General features: G+C 34.2%; 1 protein-coding gene across 2 annotated transcripts in view; it reads left to right on the forward strand.

Annotated features, from left to right (window-relative positions):
* Positions 1–20,700, forward strand: part of LOC145984969 (putative E3 ubiquitin-protein ligase HERC1) — a 309,625-nt gene that overhangs the window by 43,866 nt on the left and 245,059 nt on the right. For both annotated transcript variants that reach the window (XM_083118420.1, XM_083118421.1), the window contains exons 12-15: positions 6,997–7,131; positions 18,337–18,465; positions 19,075–19,225; positions 20,048–20,215. In XM_083118420.1, coding sequence (XP_082974546.1) covers positions 6,997–7,131; positions 18,337–18,465; positions 19,075–19,225; positions 20,048–20,215 — 583 coding nt within the window. The remainder of the gene's footprint in view (positions 1–6,996; positions 7,132–18,336; positions 18,466–19,074; positions 19,226–20,047; positions 20,216–20,700) is intronic.

Consider the following 20,700-nt stretch of genomic DNA (forward strand, 5'->3'; position numbering starts at 1 on the left):
GAATGAGTTACGATTAGATAGAATTGTTGAAAGTACATTCACAGAGAGCTCCTATGCTGAGACTTGAACATAGTAACTTTAATTGTGAAAGCCACTTGATGCATTCGGATCCATTTATATACCTAGAGATGTAATACTGTAGTTTCTCTACATGCTCAATTCAATTCAATTATCCTTTATTGAAGGGAGGGGTTCAGCCTACGGGTGTTCTGCATGTTCGGAGCCCAAATTGTTTCTCAAGACGATACCTCTTTCATGTTTGGGGAATAAAAGATGCGGTTGATAATAATTAGATGTAAGCAAAACATTTTCCAGGAAAGTTACTTGGTGGCAGAGGCCATCGAAATTAATAGAACTTCTACAAGTAAGTTTTCACAGAAAAAGTAACTCGCTTACGTCTAATTATGATAACTATTAATTTGGAAGTTTCACTGCTTTTATTGTCCAAGGTGCTTATATCAGATGTTATGCATCAATGCAGTTGCTTTCAGGGGATGGATGGTTGCATGGGATTAGGTTTAAATCCTGAGTAAGGCATCACCATTAAGGCTCAAGATTTGAGTCCTAGCATTGGTATGGGTGTTCTGTCATCAATTGCATTTAATCACCATTCCACCTTATCATCGCTCTTAACCTAAGGAGGCAGAAAATGTAAATTTATGAAAAATTGAAGTAATTGAATAATATTGCAGTGTGGTTATTAAGCTGTTACACAGGTACGAGCATGACCTTTGCCAGTAAATATCTGTAAACATTGCTTATGCATATGTTTTGTTTACTAAAATATGCTGCTGACAAGATGTGCTTCCTGTTGAGAGTTCATTAAATTAAAAAAAATATAAGAGTTGGAAGTGGTCGGAAAAACCTGGCTTTTTTGGAAAAGAACCTGAGTTTTTTTCGCAGCTTTTTTGGTTGGGCTTTTTTCAGTTTTTTTCACAAAAGTGTCTCAAATTAATGAAAATACTGCAGTTGGCAGTATTTTTCCTGTTCCATGGTTTTCGTTTATCTCCCTACTGTAAAATAGACACTCATTTCAAAATATAAAATGCAATTTACAATATGAAAATTGTAGCTAAACATAAACAGTGTTCTCAAAAAGGCTGGCTTTTTTGAATGGGCAGTTCTTTCCGAGTGTTATCTTCATATTTGGTAGGCTTATTGAATATATCTATGTAGTATAAACATATTCACATAACTAGAGTAGCTTAGTATGTGTTTTTAATAGAACCTAATAGTATGATTAGTATGATACGATTTCCAATATTTGAATTTGTTATACGAACATACACAATATGAAGCAAAAAAGAAAATACTGCTCTACCTTTTGAAAATCTAATATCAAATCTTTTTACATTGAATTTTGTGTTCAGTAAAATATGTATATTTGTGTTCTGGCTTTCCAGTACATAATGTATAATTTGGTTAAATGGCTGCTAAACCTGGTCACAGAGCAACTAGTGATGTGTTTTGGCTGCTTGTTGAAAAATTCTCAATCTTTGTCAACCCAGTAATTTTATTTTTTACAAGTCGATGCCCTGATCCCAGCATTTTCACTCATAAATACATTTCTGATCTTTAAAGTTTATACTGAAATTAATGTGCACCCTTAATTAATATTAATATGCACCCAGGGGTTGAAGGCTAATTTAAATCTTAATCTTTTGGGCCTCCCCGATGGTGCAGTGGTATCGTTGTCGCCTTGTAATCATGGGGTCCCAGGTGGAGACACAAGTGGTTCGGATCCCACTTTAAACTGTAGGTCCAGTACCGATTAGCCTTATTGTGCATAAAGTGGACTTAAACACAAAATCAAATCAAATCAAATTTTATGTTTGACAGCAAGTATATCAACTATGGCATAATCATAGTTCAATTATGTATAGACTTGCTGTCAAGTATAAAATTCGATTTAAAGTAGTAGTCAACCTCTGGGTGCAATGGACCTTTTCCGAGCCAGCGGTTGAACAACACTGGCACTACAACTCAAGCAGAAGCAAATAAGACTGGCTGCAAATGGGGGGAGAAAATCCTATTTAACCCTTTCGGCACAGAGAACATATATATAAGTTTTCTCCTTTTGCGCTCAAATTGCGGATAACGTATATATACGTTGTTAGCTATGAAAATTCTTGCTTGTTTCTATGTGGTTCGGCGATTGTTTCGCTGCAAAGGCTGGATAGTTTAGTACATAACTTGACCTGTAGTGCAGCACAAGTGCTTTTTTTTGAGTTCACACAATGGCCGACAATGCTGTCCCAGGTTGTTCCCGGTGGATATATATGTAAAAAATGTGATTTGAACGATACAAAGCAAAGGTGTTTTTTCCTTTAATTTATCCCTCACCAAGGAAAACCGTGAATATCCAAATGTATTCTGCAAAAGAGACATCTAGCATGATTTTCATTAAAAAAAAGCAGCTAAAACTGTATGGAACCCAACAAGGGCTGAGTCCATTCACATGTACACCACCTTTCACAAAATACATCAAACATCTAGACACTTACATTAGACATCACAAACTTCATACACTATGGTACCACTATTTACAAACATAATATTTTGACAATTTACATTATTTTCATCTCTCCTCTTGAAATTTCACAAAACATTTACCTAGGTACTAGTTCCTTTGTGGCTCATAAGATGCTTTGAAAACTATCACATGAAAGTAAACTTCTGTTGATTTTACGTTATCAAGAATCCAGAAACTATAATGTAGCATATGTTTGGATGGCATAGTAAACTGAACTTCTCATATTTGTTTTTATGATGAGCTGATTTTTACATTTCTTACTCTTATTGTAATTGTTTTTGGTTTGCAACACTGACGAAATTATAAAATTATACCACATAAAGATATAAAAAAAATTACCTTATTTGGATGCATATGTATCATTCGTTGAATATTTTCAAAAAATAAATGATAATGAAAATTTTTAGAAATTTTTATTATTATGAGATTTCAACACTGATGCTTGAAGAAAATTTCTTAAATTTTTGTAAATTATTTTGTAAACTTTAGTATTTTGTATTTGAACACAAAATTGAGTGTCTGAAGATACGTTTGTATGCCAATGTCAACTTTATTTCTTGTATTCTTCATGTCATCATTCTTTTCCCAGATGAATGGTAAATTTGCTATTTCTCGTGATGTTGAAACCGCTTAAATTGTCCGATGTCAATGTAATCGTACTTAATAAAAAATAGTAATTGATAAATAATAAATAAAAATGTTACCTTACTGTAATGAATATCCATAATCCACTGAATACTTGGAAAGTAAATATACAGGGTGACCTGTAATTAGATGTATTCCCTGAAAGGGTACTAAAGTAGAGACAATTTGCAATAAATTTGGCCATATGATACCCCGTCCGAAAATTAGTGGTTTTCGAGATAATCGAATTTCTATTGTTTTTTTAAAAAAATGACAATTTTCCACATAAAAAGATGAATTGAGAAAAAACTGCTCATTGTATGGCACATATTTCAGCGTTTTCTGATAGCTAACAAATAAGTGCTTCGTTGAAAAAAAGTTTTTCCCAAATAACAATCACATGCAAGTAACGGGTGGGTCTAAACTTACAAGTGATGATAAAAAAATACACTCTTAGTTTACTAGGCAACGTATTAATAACAAAAATGGTATGACACGAAGCGTACAAATTACTTAAATTACTTCCTTGAGTCATCAGCTATGATTCAGATCAAATTACATATTCCTTAAGTGTAATACATTTTTGACGTTGCTTGTAAGGCATGGTATCTTAAAGCAGCCTTAAATGCACATACCCAATTAAAAATCAAACAAATTTCTATGTGACTACAGTTATTTATATCTAGTAGAAGAAAAGTATGTGCTTCTCTACTAGATCGCAGTTCACATCCAGTTACGAGAGTAAAATTTAATTCGAAATTGCCATTATGAGCACTCTGCATGTAAACAATGGTATCTACAGTAGATACCACGTTTTACATGAAATAGAATGTACGTGGCCATGCACAGTTTTAGTCACATTTTTGATTGGCAACCTCTTCATTCTCCTCATTCTTAGTCGGTGGTACATTTTCCGGGTCATTATGGGAATCATATACACTTTCTAACTCGTTCTCATCTTTGCTGTTGCCTCAATACTCGTAAACTTTCTGAGACACGTTGCAATTCAGTAACAGCCGTTTCGCCGCCATCTTTGCTACTTACCATCCTTTACATGAAACAACTGGTAGATACCATAACTTTCAACACGTCTAGCTCTGTCATCCGTTGACGAAACAAAACACTTCAAGTACGATTCGACTCCATTTACGATGGACTACATGATGCACATTGTAACTCCAAAATGTCACTTACCATGTTTTACACCAGAGCCCTTCAATTAATTTTCACAAAAGGGTCAAAAATCATGCGTTGGCTGTGAACTTTCCAATTATATCCATACGTGCTAAAAAGGTTAAGAAATCTGGAAAATGAGATCTGAACCACTCTGACCACTGAGGATTGAACCTCAGACCCCTTCTTATTACAAGGCAACAGCATTACTTTATTTCACTCCAGAGGCCCATTCATGATTTAAAAAGGAACCTTCTATCAAAATGCCAGCCCTTTTCCAACAATAGTACTTGCAATTTGTTCTCTGTTATTTACAGGCTAAATTAAATCTTAATGTCTGATGAAGTAGCTAACAATCTTGTTAAGATATATATAATATTAACTTACGTTTTGCAAGAATCGAAGTAACTGCTGCGACGTTTCGGGATCCAACTGCTCCCTTCCTCAGGCTGCTCACATTTAGGTTATGTGTAAATCATAACCACGTCGAACTCTCCATAGGTTCAGGATATAGGATTGGTAGCACACAAAGCTCAAACGGAAGAGGAATTCACGCTGGACTTGACTTGAACGGGAATGGAGGAGGAAGAGATGGGGGAAAAAATGGAGGGGAAAGGAAGGGGAAGTGCCCGACCTTGCGCTCTATGAGGAAACATTGAAGTATTGCAGCACACGCGAACTGTGGCTATACACAGTTTTAAAGTTTCATCATTCCAAGGAGCAGTTTCTAATTGGGAAAATTGCATGGTAGTTTGACGTGCACCTGTAATGGGTTTTAGATTTTTATTGCTTTTTAACCATACACTTTTTACCAATCCTATATCCTGAACCTATGGAGAGTTCGACGTGGTGAAGATTTACACATAACCTAAACATGAGCAGCCTGAGGAAGGGAGCAGTTGCTTCCCGAAACGTTGCAGGAGTTACCTCAATACTCGCAAAACGTAAGTTAATATTATATATATATATATATATATTAAACTTGTGAGTAATTCGCACAACCTTCATCATGAAATCTTGTTAAGTATAGTGAACATTCAGACTGAAGCAACACACAGTGGGGGGTGTCACATTGAAGTGACAAGTGACATGAGCCCCTTCAGTCTGCAAGCAAGAATCCACCACACATGCACAAAAAAGACCGAGGTGATATGATGGGTGCCATTGAAGGAGCTTTCAGACTGTACTCACAATTGACAAGCAACACAGTCTGCTTCAGTATAATGCAAAAAATTCACCGTGCATGCAAGAGCAACAGACCGAAGCGGCACAATGCATGCCATTGAGAAAACAGTATAATCCGAGCAACATACAAGTGACATATTCAGCTCACTGTCACACTTTGGGTCAAAAAGTGAATGGATTACTGAGGGTCTGCTTCCAAGTGACACATGTCACTTGTTGCTTCGGTCTGAAGGTTCCCTGAGAAAAGTGTACACGCCAAGTGGCAAGTGACACTTGCAGCTTATGTTGCTTCAGTTCGAAAGGTTGCATTTACTTTTAAGGGTTGGTTTCCAGGAACCACGTGTCGTTTCCACTTCAAAGCTCCGTTAAACAGGAAATATACACAAGTTCACGTAATTCGTATACTTCTGCATATGTTTTGTGAACAGTAAAGATATTTAATTGTTCCGAAACATGGAATATTTTGATATTAACATTTGTTTCATATTTTATGACAACATTTAAATTGAGACACAAACATGTAAAAGGTTGTTTTTAACACATTTTATGCTCAGATGTGCTCATCAGTACTACATGTTTAGGTTTAATACTAGCTTACTCATGCTGTACAAGAAACACATATCAGGGGGCGACTCACAGCCCCCCCCCCTTTTTTTATCACTAGAATTCAAGAAACCATTTTATTATTGAATCACTGCTTCCTTTGCTGATTATATATGTGCAGTTAGTTAGTTATTAATTATAATAATTACAAAAATTACTATCAATAATAAAAATAATAACCAATTATTGCATTAGTGTCTCCCATATATTGTATCATTCACTAAGACTCACAATATCCATAATAATTTTTATTAATGTTTTTATGTTTGTAGAGGTGCAATTTATTAAATATAATAATTACAATAATTACCATTATTACCAACTAATTGTACACTGTCACTGGCATGAGTGTCTCGAATGAGACGCATTTAAAGATTGCACCTGATATGCCCACCAAGTGCATTTTGCCTCCTATTTATGATTTTTTTTTTAACAAAAGTAATACAGAAATATTGGGCACATCCTAGGGAGCAATATAGTTTATTTTCAAACAGTTGTAAGATCCAAAAAGTAGAAGTGGTGGCCCTGCATCGGTAAGGGCTAAGGTTAAAATTGTATCTGAACCACTATACAATATGTGTCCACTGGGATTGGCCAATATCTGTCTCTTGGCTGCTACATCATGTAAATTTTTTAAGCTAGTTGTAAAATATGTCACTACAAACCTGTAATCTCATAACAGTAACTTCAAGTGAAATACATTAGCTGTAATTGGTAAAAAGCCAAAAAAGCCAAGATTTCCTGTTTTTTCCAAAAAAAGCCGGCTTTTATCGGAAAAAACCGTCCTTTTAAAAAAGCTGGCTTTTTGCAACTCTAAAAAGTATATAAATAAATAAAATTCATCCATTCTTCCATTTTGAATTCTCATTGTTTTTCAGGCAGTTGGTAGCATGGCATCGGCCTTTTTGTGTTGATCTGCAAGAGAGTACATTTTTGCTTCTGAAACATTTTCTCGAAAGCTATTGTGAAGGATTTGATAGTGACAGACCACCACCTCCGTTTCCTTCTTCAAGGTAAGTTCCTTGTGTAAGACTAGAATACTCACATGTAAATCAAATTGTTAGATTTTGAATGTGTTGATTGCAAAGTGAAAACGTTATCATAAGTGATGTTTGTGGATGTGAACACACATATAGATAGTATCAACACTAGAAGAGCTGTAATGCATGTACAAAATATTAAATTGGAAAATTTGTGGAGTGGATGATTTCAGGTGTGAACTTTTTTTTCCAGCAACGTTCGTTCATGGAGAGGCTCTGGGGTTCAGTGTGTACTGGGGAGGGAGGAGGGTAAGGTGCACAGGGCATGGTACTGATCACATCACCTCCGCAAATGGTCAAGCTTGTGAATATGTAGAACCTTACCTCGCATCATGCCATATGCAAGTTGTAGTGTGCAGGTGGTAGCTTAAATATATAGAATACACAATGTAGATGATATGAATAGAAATGTCTAATTCTTATTATTGCAGAATAATTGAGGGAATAGGTTAAAACATATCCATATACAGGGTGGTCCATATTGATGGATACATTTCAAATGTACATTTCTAGGAATAGAACAAGCACATTTATTAAGCATTATGTGTAATACATAACCAAGATACAAGAGTTTACAGCACTGTTCATCATTTGAATATAGAACCCCGTAGATGGGCACCACCTTGATGAGAACATTCTTGGGCTCTCGAAGTTACTGTCCATATTGTGGACCAGCAAATTGGTCGGAATGGCCTCTATCTTCCTCCAGAGGTTTCAACCAATGATGCAGTTGTGTCGGGTCTTGTGGTGTACACTTTCTTTTAGGTAACCCTACTGGAAGTAGTCCTGTGGAGCTACATCTGGTCATCTGGATGGCCAATTGATACCATTGAATCGGGAAATGAGGAACCAGTGAAATGGTCTTGAAGGGTTCTCATTGGCACTAATCATGTACGACTAGAGGCACATATTTTTGGTAAATAAAAAATCAAAATTTTGGTACAAAAACTGAGTCAATTTCGGGTTCAAAAGCGGTAAATAAAATAAAATATCGGTGTTATAGCGGTGAAAAATTGGATGAAAAGTGGTATAGAAAAAGACATTTTGGTTTTAAAATTGTGAATATAATCCTAAATTTGATTTAAAAACTACACTTATTCCACAGAATTAACATTTCACTTCTAATAGCACATTTATGTAGTTATCAGAGTATTAAGTTTATTTCTGTCTAAAGGAGTCCATTTTTGCTTCTCCAATATTAAGAGCAGAATTAATCAATTTTCCGGGAATTGCATAACTCTCAGGATAATTCAGACCTCAGAAGGTGTCACAACGGTGAATAAACCCTAAATTTCGTGTTTAAGAGTTAATTTCGCTTTTTGCAGTTCATTTCGCATTGTTTCGTGACAAAACATGGTCACAAAATGCATCTCACACTTTTCAAAAACTTGAAAAATTAACACTACAATGTGTTAACACTACAATGTGTTTTTTCAAATTTCGTTTTTTCGTCAAAAACTAAATATGCATGCCCCTATTACAGCACCTTGAATAACGTAGTGTGGAAAACGACCCAAGGAACTGGTTCCCGAGACGATGACAAGTAGATGGCAGTGCGATCGACCCAGGTGCTAATTTTGTTATGAAAGTAATGCGGCTTAGTTAGTTTTTGGAATATAATGTGTAGATTTGTTTCTCTAGAAAGGCGGTAAGTGAATTGATGGAAACAGTTATATTTGTGGAGTGATTTGCAGTCACGAAATGGCATTAATTTGGAAAGAAAAGTAAAATAAAATTAATAAATAAATAGCATGCGTAACAGAAGAAGAAACATCGCAATGTGATTCCGGACGTCAGGTCTTGGACTGTGTATTAGAGTTTATTTTTCTATGTTATTAGAATATAAATAGTATCCTGAGAGATATTTCATACCGAGGCGACAAACCACAAATGTCGCTTGAAAGCGAGCAGTCGGAAATCAATGCAGCCTTTCGAACCGTAGGGACATAAGCTCTGACTGCACCGTTTCCTCAAGGAGATTTTACACCAAAGCGATACGCGACAAACGATACGAGGATTTCACACCAAAGCGACACGGGTCATTCGGTCCAAGGCAACTTTCATACCGAAGTGACACATGTTGCTTGGAAAGGAGCCAATCAAGAGCAACATTTTACATCGTAGCGGCATGACGGGAAGCACAGGCCAGCGTTCGGTTGGTGAAATCCTCAAGCGATAAGTGTTGCGTGCCGCTTGTCGCTTTGGTGCGCAATCTCACTAAAGCAAGACACTCATTGCATCGCGTATGCGCGAACAACAAACCACGGCAACATGTTGCAAGCTATTGAGGAAATGGCCCAGTTTGAGCGACGCACAAGCGACAAAGCGACACGTGTGGCTTATCGTGTCGCCTAGATCTGTTGTTGTAATGTGCGGTTTATCGTGTCGCCTATCTGTTGTTCGCAAGCAACGCTTGCTAATAGACTGAAGGCACCATGTCGCTTGTCACTTAGTTGAGAACTCCCCCTGTAGCACGTCGCTTCGGTCTCAGCACCCTTCCTTTAAGGAGATTTCCGACCGAAGTAACAAGTAGCATGCGAATACGCCATATGAACGTGTCGTTTGCTGTTTGGACCCTCATGTGCAATGAATGCTATTTTACAGTCTGGAAGTGTGTGTCACTAGTGTGACAGTGTGAACATCCCGTGTCGCTTGTCCCATTGGTTTCAAAGTTGCCTTACACTCATGTCGATGGCACTAAGAAAGTTTTGTGGGGTTCCCCGTGTCGTTTCATGCAAGCATCATTATCATCATCGCCGCGATTAGTTTAAAGTGGAAGAAAAGAGACAGTAAATATCCAAAATAAAAATGCTTCAGTGTGTATATCTTTAAAAGAAATGATGATGATGATGATGATAATAATAATGAACCTAATTCATATACAAAAATTTAGTTGCCAAGAACATTCCACGCATATTTTTTCTCCCGTATTATGACAATATAAATAATACATTGTCATAACAACATTTCAAAAAGGTTAGGCTAAGTTCAAAGTTCTACATTTGTGCAATATTTATAATAAGTTAGTCATAACAGTTATTTTTGACTGGCAATATGAAAAACAAATATCTTCAATCATATGTGTTCTTTCAGACAAGAAAGATATGATATATTCAAATTTATAATTAAATTTATTGAAATTGTGTACATTTGCATTGGCTTCAAGGTTTATATACAAAGGTCAACTCTTTAAAATTGTTCAATGTACATTATGATGTCATACTTGGTATTTTATATCAACATTCAAAAAATGGTAATTGTAATCATTAAATAAGTATATTGTAATATACATAGTAAAATAGCTTTAACAGAGCAAATATGTACATTTACAACACAAACATTCAAGCTGTTAAGCACTTATGGACAAAAATATAAAACAAAAACAATTGAAGATTGCACATACTAAAAGATCTGGCTTGAACTAGTTGCTCTGATAATAGTTGTCTGTGACTTGAGGGGAAGCTGTGATGGAAAAGATAAGTACAAATTCAGCATTATGTAATGGTGATATATTTGTACAATAATTGTTGCTTTTAAAGCATTAAACTGGGCAATGTTATAATAACTTGAATCTTTAAGTTATCCAGAAGCCTTTTATGACAAAAATGAACTTTAAACGTGATATGATCTGATAAAAATTCGAAAGTTGTGGAATTCATGGATATGTATAGTGGATGCCATGTGAATTGGAAGCAGTGAATAAGTATCTGTTTTCATCTTGCTGAAGGTGCAGGCTTGTGAATGTTGGAGTTCCTCAAATGAGTGCTTGGAGGAAGGTCGCATAGAGTGACACTTATATGTTCTACTTTTGGAAGTGATTTGATCAGATGATGAGTTTCGAAAACTGAAGCTCAGAATTGTAGATACAAAACTTGCTTTATCCTGGAAAGAGATAACAAAGATATATATGTATATATATATATATATATATATATATATATATATATATATATATATATATATATATATATATATTTTGTATATCATTGATATCTTATAAATATTCTTGTAAACAAAGGCATAATTTGATGCTATTGTAATTTTTGTTGTTTCTAGTTTATTCTTTCATTTTTATCAATATAATAATTATAAAGTTATCAGTATATGTAAATTTTAAATTTCCTTTCCAATATAGCACCATTGCTGCTACCTATTGTGCTGATACTGAGTTTGAATTAAACTGACTAACATGGTTAAACTTAGATTATGAGGACTCAAATGGTATAATTATTGGATAGGAAAGAATAAGTTATTGAGTTGTGAATATTCTTGTTTCTGATATTAGTTTCAATACCTAACATTATGGAGAAGGAGATCACATTGGCTGACATTGTGATGATGCTCAAATCGCAGCAGGCGGAAATGAAAGAAGGTATCTCTGCAGTGCAAAGTGAAATGAAAGAAGGTTTCTCTGCAGTGCAAGGTGAAATGAAAGAAGGTATCTGTGCTGTGCAGAGTCAGATGAAAGAAAGCATTGAAGCCAGTAAAGCTCAAAGTAAGGAACTTAGAGAAATTAAGGTAGATATTTCACAGTTCCGTAAGGAATGCTTAGATAGAACAGAAAAGTTAGAAAAGAAAGTTCAATTACTGGATCAAAGGATGAATGATGAGCTAGTTTATCTTGCTGCGGATATGGATAAAAAATTAGATGATACAGTTAGTAATTTATCCAAACAGTTTACTTCTCAACTGGATCAATGTCTTGAGGTTTGTGCTCAGTGTAGTGTATCACTTGGTACATTAAGTAATGATCTAATTAAGTTACGAAGTGAAACCAAGTATGCTAATTCAACTGAACCACAGGTTGATGTCAAATCTATTGGCATACAACATGATGAGGTTGATAAAGAAGTTATGTCTAGCAGTGCAAGGCATATTATTATCACTCGCGTTCCAGAGAATGATGCAATTAGGAGTGATGTTGATAGTGATAAGTCGGTGGATATTAGTACAAGGCATACGTATTATAGAGATGATGAATTGCATAAGTTGCATGATGTAAATAATAAAGGCAATATCAACTCTTCTTTGGAATTAGGTGTTAAGAATGCACTTCTACAAATAGAAACCAATATCATGAGTGTAGTTAATAATGCATTAACACCAGTATCAACTCATGATATAATAGCAGTTAAAAATACAGCTAAAGCACAGAGTGACTTTACACCTCAAATGAGTTCTCACACTATAAATCAGAGACAACATACAGTTGGGAATAAAGATGAAGTTTGTCATGGTTCACCAAAAAGTAGTCTTGTTAGACATAATATAGGAGTGAATACTGAATCTGACATGTATAATAGTACAGATTCAGATCATGATAGAGTAAGTATGCTTAGTGGTCCATACCGAAATACAAGATTAGCATCTAAGCGTCGAAAATTGAGGAAGAACAAATCAGTTGCTAATAATAATGTTGAGGACAAAATTTCATATGCACAACATGATGCTGGTCATATGAATAATGTTAGTCATTCAGTAGATGTTCCATTGAATAATTGTAATAAGAGTCAAATTAAAGTTCTCATTAAACCACAGGACTTGAGGCATTTCCCTCATTTTGATGGGATATCTTTAGAGTTTGCACCATCAGAATTCTTAGAAAAAGTAGAGGAAAACCTAGATATTTATGACATCAAAGAAAGTCAATTCTTGAAGTACATACCAAAACTTCTAACTGATTGTGCTAGAACTTGGTACTTAGAAGTAAAGAATCAGTTTACCACTTATTCTGAATTTAAAGAGGCTTTTTTGGCACATTATCAGAATGACCGCTGGAAATCAGTAAAGTTGACTCAAACTTTGAATTCTCCTTTTACAAAAGAGAGTAATGTAAGCCTGTTACAATATGCGAATAAGAACTACAAAATTTTGAAGTCTACTCAGCCTCATGCTGAAGAACCTCATTTGATAGCACAATTAGCCTCATTATTACCACACAGGATTAGTGAACACTTGGTGATCAATAATGTACGTACATTGCAGCAAACATTGCAAGTAATTGAAAATTTTCAATCTCTTAGAAATAATTCTGCAAGGTTCAATGACACGAACAGGAATAATTATAATCCGAAGAATAAGGCTAGAGTAGCGTATGTTTCACATGCTAAGGATCAAAATAGGAATTTGAATTCAAATGAAAGAAACAATAGAAATAATAGTATAAATAAGGATAGATATTCTAATAAATTCTATAGAAATTCTAGGACTTTTTCTAATAATAACGAACAAACATCTTCTGATGTTGGTAATCGAGTTCAACAGCAGCATGATAAACAATCATGTGATACAAGGGTGCAAAACACAGTATGCAGAGAGAGCAATAACAATGGTGATGTTTATGATAAAATAGAGTATTACCGATCAGATAGTGATGGTGGCCGTAGCAAAACTTATAGAAACTCTGCTTATACTCGGAGTTCAGCTTCTAATTGGAGACTCCAAAGCCAATAACACAAATTAAATTTAGGAATCAAATAAAATATTTAAGTAGGCATGTACATGATACTTCTTTATTTATTTTGTAATGTAAAATTGGTGATCTTGTGCAGAAGTTTCTTGCCCAAAGTAAACAAGAACAAGTTGATGTTTCTTTAGCTGCTATATCTTACATAGATGTAGTAACTGCTTAACACATCAACTTAAAAGGGTGGTTGGTTGGGAGTATCTTCTAGACTGTTGGTCTAGGGAGGTATATTTGGCCACAGTACTACTGTTCATCTTGATGGACAAAAAATACAATATAATATTTTGAAGTATAAGTTTGTGATTTATTTTATGCACAATTTAGTTGCATGATCACTATATTTAAGTTTATTATACTTAAATATAACTCCGCACGTTTGTGGGAAACTTGGCATTATTATGCACAACAAAAGCAAATTTTAAAACACTTTAATAGTTCATCTATGTAACAAACTTGAATAGCTGGTGAAAGATGTTACCCAAGATGTTAGTTAAGCAGTGGTAGTGTACCAAGAATGTAAGGGCATTTAAAATGCTTATATACGAGAATTATTTTATTTGCTATTAGGGAATTGTTAAGTCAATAATTCCTGAAGATGGATTGTTTCCTCGTATATTTTATGAAGTTGACATGTAGCAGAGACTTCCACTAGATGATCCAAGCTCGTCACTCATAATTCCATGCCACAGTTGCATGAAAGCATTGTGAAGTTTTCACGTAAAGGCAATAGTGAGTCCTATTGTGACACTTAATGTAGAAATATTTATTACATGAATATATATATTTCTATTTATGATGCACATGTATCTTTGGTGCTTTATCAAGATTGGATAACAACGTTAATTTGTGATTTATTTTGACAGCATATTAAAGGACTTTGACATGATCATATGATATCTTTGCACTTGAAGATATTATAGTAATGAGCTTTCACAAGGTATTGTCAGTGTGATGTCATTCTCTATAAGTGTGATCTATATTAAGAGTAGACACAGATTGATTAATTATTTGACGATTTCAGATAGTATTTTCTCAATTGCAAACTCAAAGCAATTCTGATAATCGAAAATTGATTCATGGTTGTAAATTCTTTCTAATACACACATGTATATGTTTGACAGTGTCATGCATCTGAGATTATATATCCAATATTTATGTTCATACTTCATAAATGTATAATGCAATATTTTCTTCATCATTACAAAACATGATAATGATATCTTAACTGATAACATGTTGTTTATTTTGTTAGTTTGAAGAACAAAAAATACTGCTTCATTTTACAACCATACCCATGAGGGTTGGTTGGTTAAGTTCTTCTCTTAGACTGTTGCTTAAGGGAGGTACGGTGAGTCACAGTACTTTATGCATAATTTTTCGTTTGTCAGATGTCAATGTCAAAATTTTTTCACTTTTCGTGCTTCTTGAGTCTGAAGCATTAGTTCAGGTATGAAGTTCATATCTAGAGTTTGCCTTAAGTTGATCTTAGTAATCCGACATTGGTCCTCATTTATATATCTTGATCCTTAGTTGTGATTAACAGTGGAAAAATTCAATATAACAAATATTCTTTGTTAAGTGTATTTTGGAGTGCAAAAAATGTATAATATAATGTGATAGCATGTGCATAATAGATTTTAATGCTAAGATTTAGCTGTGGCTTAAAAACATTTACTAGAGCTCTAAGATTCCAAGAGTTGAATTGTAGGCTCAAATAGAAATAAACTTGACAAGAAGCAAAGACGTGTTGATCCAAGCTTAAGTCAAGTAGTAGGTTCCTTTAAAATGCTAGAATGCATTATGGCTCCAAAATGTGTTCACAAAGGGCAGAATAGGAAATTCGTGCCGTGACGCTGTGAGTTCAGGAACAACAGTTATTTATGATTTATAATGTTTGTGCGCACATCATAATTTATACATTTCTTGAATGAATTGATTTGTGATGTAAGAAATCTTAGTTTTGACACTCCATAAATCTGAGGATGTTTGTTTTTGATGCAGGGACTTAGATTCTTGTTTTGTTAGTTGATGTTCCTAGATAAATGGATGAATTCCCAATGGGAAACTTAGTTGGATCATAGGTAACTTACTCTACATGTAGGAAATTATAATTAATATATTTTTGGCTAAATAAAGATTAATATAGAAATTATGCTCTCAGATTAAGAATGAAGTTCTGAATCATTGGTTGATAATAAATAAAAATTTTATGTAGCTACATTGTTTTATGTAAAAATGGTTCATATGGAACTTCAATAGATAATAATTGTTGGTATGTAGAACTTGATTTTTCTTGTTTGTTTTTCAACATTATTATGTACTAAAAACTCACTATGTGTAGTTGCACTGTATTGGTTCATGATGAACATGTTCTTGTTGTATTGTTGGAAAACAAATATTCATTTATACTCTTTGGAAAACAAATATTCAGTTATACTCAGATGATTATAATGGTAAACATGAAAACAGTTTGTAAATATAGAGGCATTATATTAATTATTATATGTTAAAAGTCTCAGTAGTGCTCAGATCTGTTGTTGTGGGTTCGTCCCTTGTTGAGCGCCAGTATGACAATATAAATAATACATTGTCATAACAACATTTCAAAAAGGTTAGGCTAAGTTCAACGTTCTACATTTGTGCAATATTTATAATAAGTTAGTCATAACAGTTATTTTTGACTGGCAATATGAAAAACAAATATCTTCAATCATATGTGTTCTTTCAGACAAGAAAGATATGATATATTCAAATTTATAATTAAATTTATTGAAATTGTGTACATTTGCATTGGCTTCAAGGTTTATATACAAAGGTCAACTCTTTAAAATTGTTCAATGTACATTATGATGTCATACTTGGTATTTTATATCAACATTCAAAAAATGGTAATTGTAATCATTAAATAAGTATATTGTAATATACATAGTAAAATAGCTTTAACAGAGCAAATATGTACATTTACAACACAAACATTCAAGCTGTTAAGCACTTATGGACAAAAATATAAAACAAAAACAATTGAAGATTGCACATACTAAAAGATCTGGCTTGAACTAGTTGCTCTGATAATAGTTGTCTGTGACTTGAGGGGAAGCTGTGATGGAAAAGATAAGTACAAATTCAGCATTATGTAATGGTGATATATTTGTACAATAATTGTTGCTTTTAAAGCATTAAACTGGGCAATGTTATAATAACTTGAATCTTTAAGTTATCCAGAAGCCTTTTATGACAAAAATGAACTTTAAACGTGATATGATCTGATAAAAATTCGAAAGTTGTGGAATTCATGGATATGTATAGTGGATGCCATGTGAATTGGAAGCAGTGAATAAGTATCTGTTTTCATCTTGCTGAAGGTGCAGGCTTGTGAATGTTGGAGTTCCTCAAATGAGTGCTTGGAGGAAGGTCGCATAGAGTGACACTTATATGTTCTACTTTTGGAAGTGATTTGATCAGATGATGAGTTTCGAAAACTGAAGCTCAGAATTGTAGATACAAAACTTGCTTTATCCTGGAAAGAGATAACAAAGATATATATGTATATATATATATATATATATATATATATATATATATATATATATATATATATATATTTTGTATATCATTGATATCTTATAAATATTCTTGTAAACAAAGGCATAATTTGATGCTATTGTAATTTTTGTTGTTTCTAGTTTATTCTTTCATTTTTATCAATATAATAATTATAAAGTTATCAGTATATGTAAATTTTAAATTTCCTTTCCAATATAGCACCATTGCTGCTACCTATTGTGCTGATACTGAGTTTGAATTAAACTGACTAACATGGTTAAAGTATTATTAACGAAAGTATGACGATAACAGGACGTGGTCGACTGTCTAGAATGTTAGTTAATATCTTCGCGACCACTGTACCAAATATCATAGCAATTATCACATTCATAGAAATGCTTCATGTAAAAGAATCAGACGTTGCAGCGAAAACCCCATTTACTTTCATTATAAGCAGTCGAACACCAAGCACCGGGGTCAACACCAGCGCCTCTAGCGGATAATTTTCGAGTGGAACCAGCCAGAGAGCGCAGAACCATGCCGTTTTCCACACTACGTCACACTAGGCGCTGTACCCCCCCTATGTATGACTAGTGGCACCATCTTGTTGCATTTGAATTTAGTAAGACCGATCTGCTTCATTTAGGAAAAGAAAAAGTGATTCACATGTCATTGTAGTGTTCAGCAGTGGCTGTTACGGTTGGGATATTGCTCAACTGTATTTGCGAGGCGTTAAATGTTCTCTATACTATGAGACATTCTACGTTGCCGAGGTTAAAGTTTCTTGTCAGCATTAGCTGCTTCACGGATGTTTTCACAGCACACAATATTACCTTCCGAGATGATTCTTCGTGCTTCTTGAAATATTTTCTGAATCGCCTTTGTGGTGTAATGATGAAGCTTCCACTAATGAGGAATGCTTCCGCATCACAAGCATTTTCAACTTGGGTCCACAACACTATAATTCATTAGAACACTAAAATGAAAATTGAATTAATATAAACACCCAAGCTCAGGCTTCCAAATGCAATGCATTTGAAAAATGATAGAATATTCCTATTGTCTGAAGAAGAAAAATGAGTCCCATCGATATGGACCACCCTGTATATATTGTATAAACAACATGATGTGGATGTTATCTCTACAGTTGCTCTTTTTTATTTTTTCAGGGAACATCACCAGTTTGTTTTGCTCTGTTTGAAGCTCCTGTGTACTCACTTGTCCCTTGCAGTGACAGGGGGAATGACTACTTCAGTGTTGGGAGATCAAGCAAAACCCCTGAGGCATCTTCTGTTCAGGTAATAAGTTTCTATGTCACTGGATACCAATGTGTATGTAAGGAAGGGATTGATTTACTGTATTATCACTAAAATTGTCGATAATTTTACTGATATAATATTTCTGTGATTAGCCTCTTATTGATAAGAATATGCCATTTTATTACTTTTGTGGATATAAAGGTATCATTAATGTACTGTGGCACATTATAAGGTTGTAATCCTAGCCTTCTTGTGAAAAGGATCACTTACATAATGGAGACTAACATTAAAATTACAAAAGTGTGTACCCAAGAAAGTATTACAAATATAAATAATTCCAGTTTTTGGAACATCGGCTGTTGTTGCAATTAAATATTTCATTAAGTTCATGTAGCTTCTTCAGGAATAAGGTAATTAAATTGTGGGTAAAATACTAGGGTGACGAAGACAGTTCTTAGTACACTGCCATCAACTAGCTGGGAAGAAGCCAAGTAAACTCAGTGAAATATTGAATTGCGACCACAACAGATGCATCAAAGATGAGTTATCCATGTGTATAAAACTACATATTTATTTGTTTTAATGTTAGTGTTTGGCATAAATTTCACTATGTCTGTATATACTTACAAGAGGGAAAAATATTTGCAGGCTTGTTGATATGCCTACCCCTGGTTGTGTCCAGTCAGCTGTGAGTGAAACTCTTTCCATTGGTGCCCCAATGCTTTTGCCTCCACTTAGAGAAAGAATGGAACTTTTGCAGTCTTTATTGCCACAAGGACCTGACTTAACTAAAGGACAAGTAAGTACTCCTCATTTCTATATTCCAAGTACAGTAAGCTCTCATTCGTTATTTCAAAAGGGTTGTTATTGGAGTTCGTACTGATTTTGATCCACTTGTGACCCCTATACAAAAATTGCTTTAAAATTGTACTTAGGCTGCTAGTTTCATGGTAGAATCACATGTTATATTATTAAAATAAATTATTATTCCTTGTGCTTCAAATGATATCCTACAGGTGCAGATACACCCAAAGTTCAAGTCAAAAATTTTCATAGAAACTGAAGTGCAAGAAAAAAACAAAACACAGCTGTGCACTGGAAAATGATAAGTTCTTCATAAGTAAAACTTCATGATTTTATCAGTGGACAACCTCTTGATTACAATACTACACCACACATCAAAATTTTAAAAAATACAAAAGAAAAAACAACAAAACAAACAGGAGCGTATATCAACCTAACATTGCACTGTGGCAAGTAACACATGGCCAGTAGTTTGCCCAGGACCTCACATGGTATGCTCGAAAACCAAAGCTTCTCTAGCTGAGGCAATTTAGTTTGAGATAGTGACCTAAATGTCATACCGCTGATGATGATTAGTACAGCAGTCTTAAAGAGAATCACAATGCAACAAATGTATCTTATGGCTGATTTCCTTCAATTTTTTTACTCTTTTTTAAAAAAAATGTCGTGTTTCCTGGAAAAAGGGTAATTAACTTCAAGAGGAACGCTATTCCCGAGATTCTTGTAGAGTGTGTTGAGAGTAATGTTTTTTGTTAGTGGGCTCAGAACTACTATAAAACTATTATTGAATGCTAATATTATTCTTTCTTGTTTTCAGAAAATGCTTCTAGACATAATTTTGACAAGCTTAGAGGATCACAGTTATGTATCCTCTCTGTTAGGATATAGTGAACCATGTGATTCAGAAGACAAACTAAGTGGGAAGGACTTGCATCTTGCTGAAGTTTTGATGAAGACTCTTTTAAGGAACCTGAGTTTCCATACGGTATGTTGAAGCATTTATATTGTAATTGTTATGTCTTAAAATACTTGCTCATATATGTGCAAAATCATTTTTTGGATTTATTTATATTTCTTGCTAATTTGAAAGTGAGATGGAAACAGGAAGAAGAGGAGCAAAATTCACTTTTCCACCAGAAGTGGAAATGCAGACAGCAAGTTATCCAAATACATACAGTAAAGACGTGAATTATAACTAAGTAAAAGCGAAACTTTCATGTACAATATCCATTTTAATTTGTAAATGGAAAAGTTATTTCTCCTTCAATCTGATAAACTGATTTACATGCAATGTATGTGATTGTTAACTTCTAGTACTTAACATTTTCATTTGTACTTTTATTATGATATTTGAAGTATCAAACCATTATTAACTTACAAAATAGTTTGAGAAAAGTTGAGGTTCAACCAGGGATCGAACCTACTGAGCTACCAAACCAACATCTGGCTGCACCCTAAATTCTACCTCTT

Source organism: Lepisma saccharinum, chromosome 3 (assembly GCF_977018435.1).
Source record: "Lepisma saccharinum chromosome 3, izLepSacc3.1, whole genome shotgun sequence".
NCBI classification, from domain to species: Eukaryota; Metazoa; Arthropoda; class Insecta; order Zygentoma; family Lepismatidae; genus Lepisma; species Lepisma saccharinum.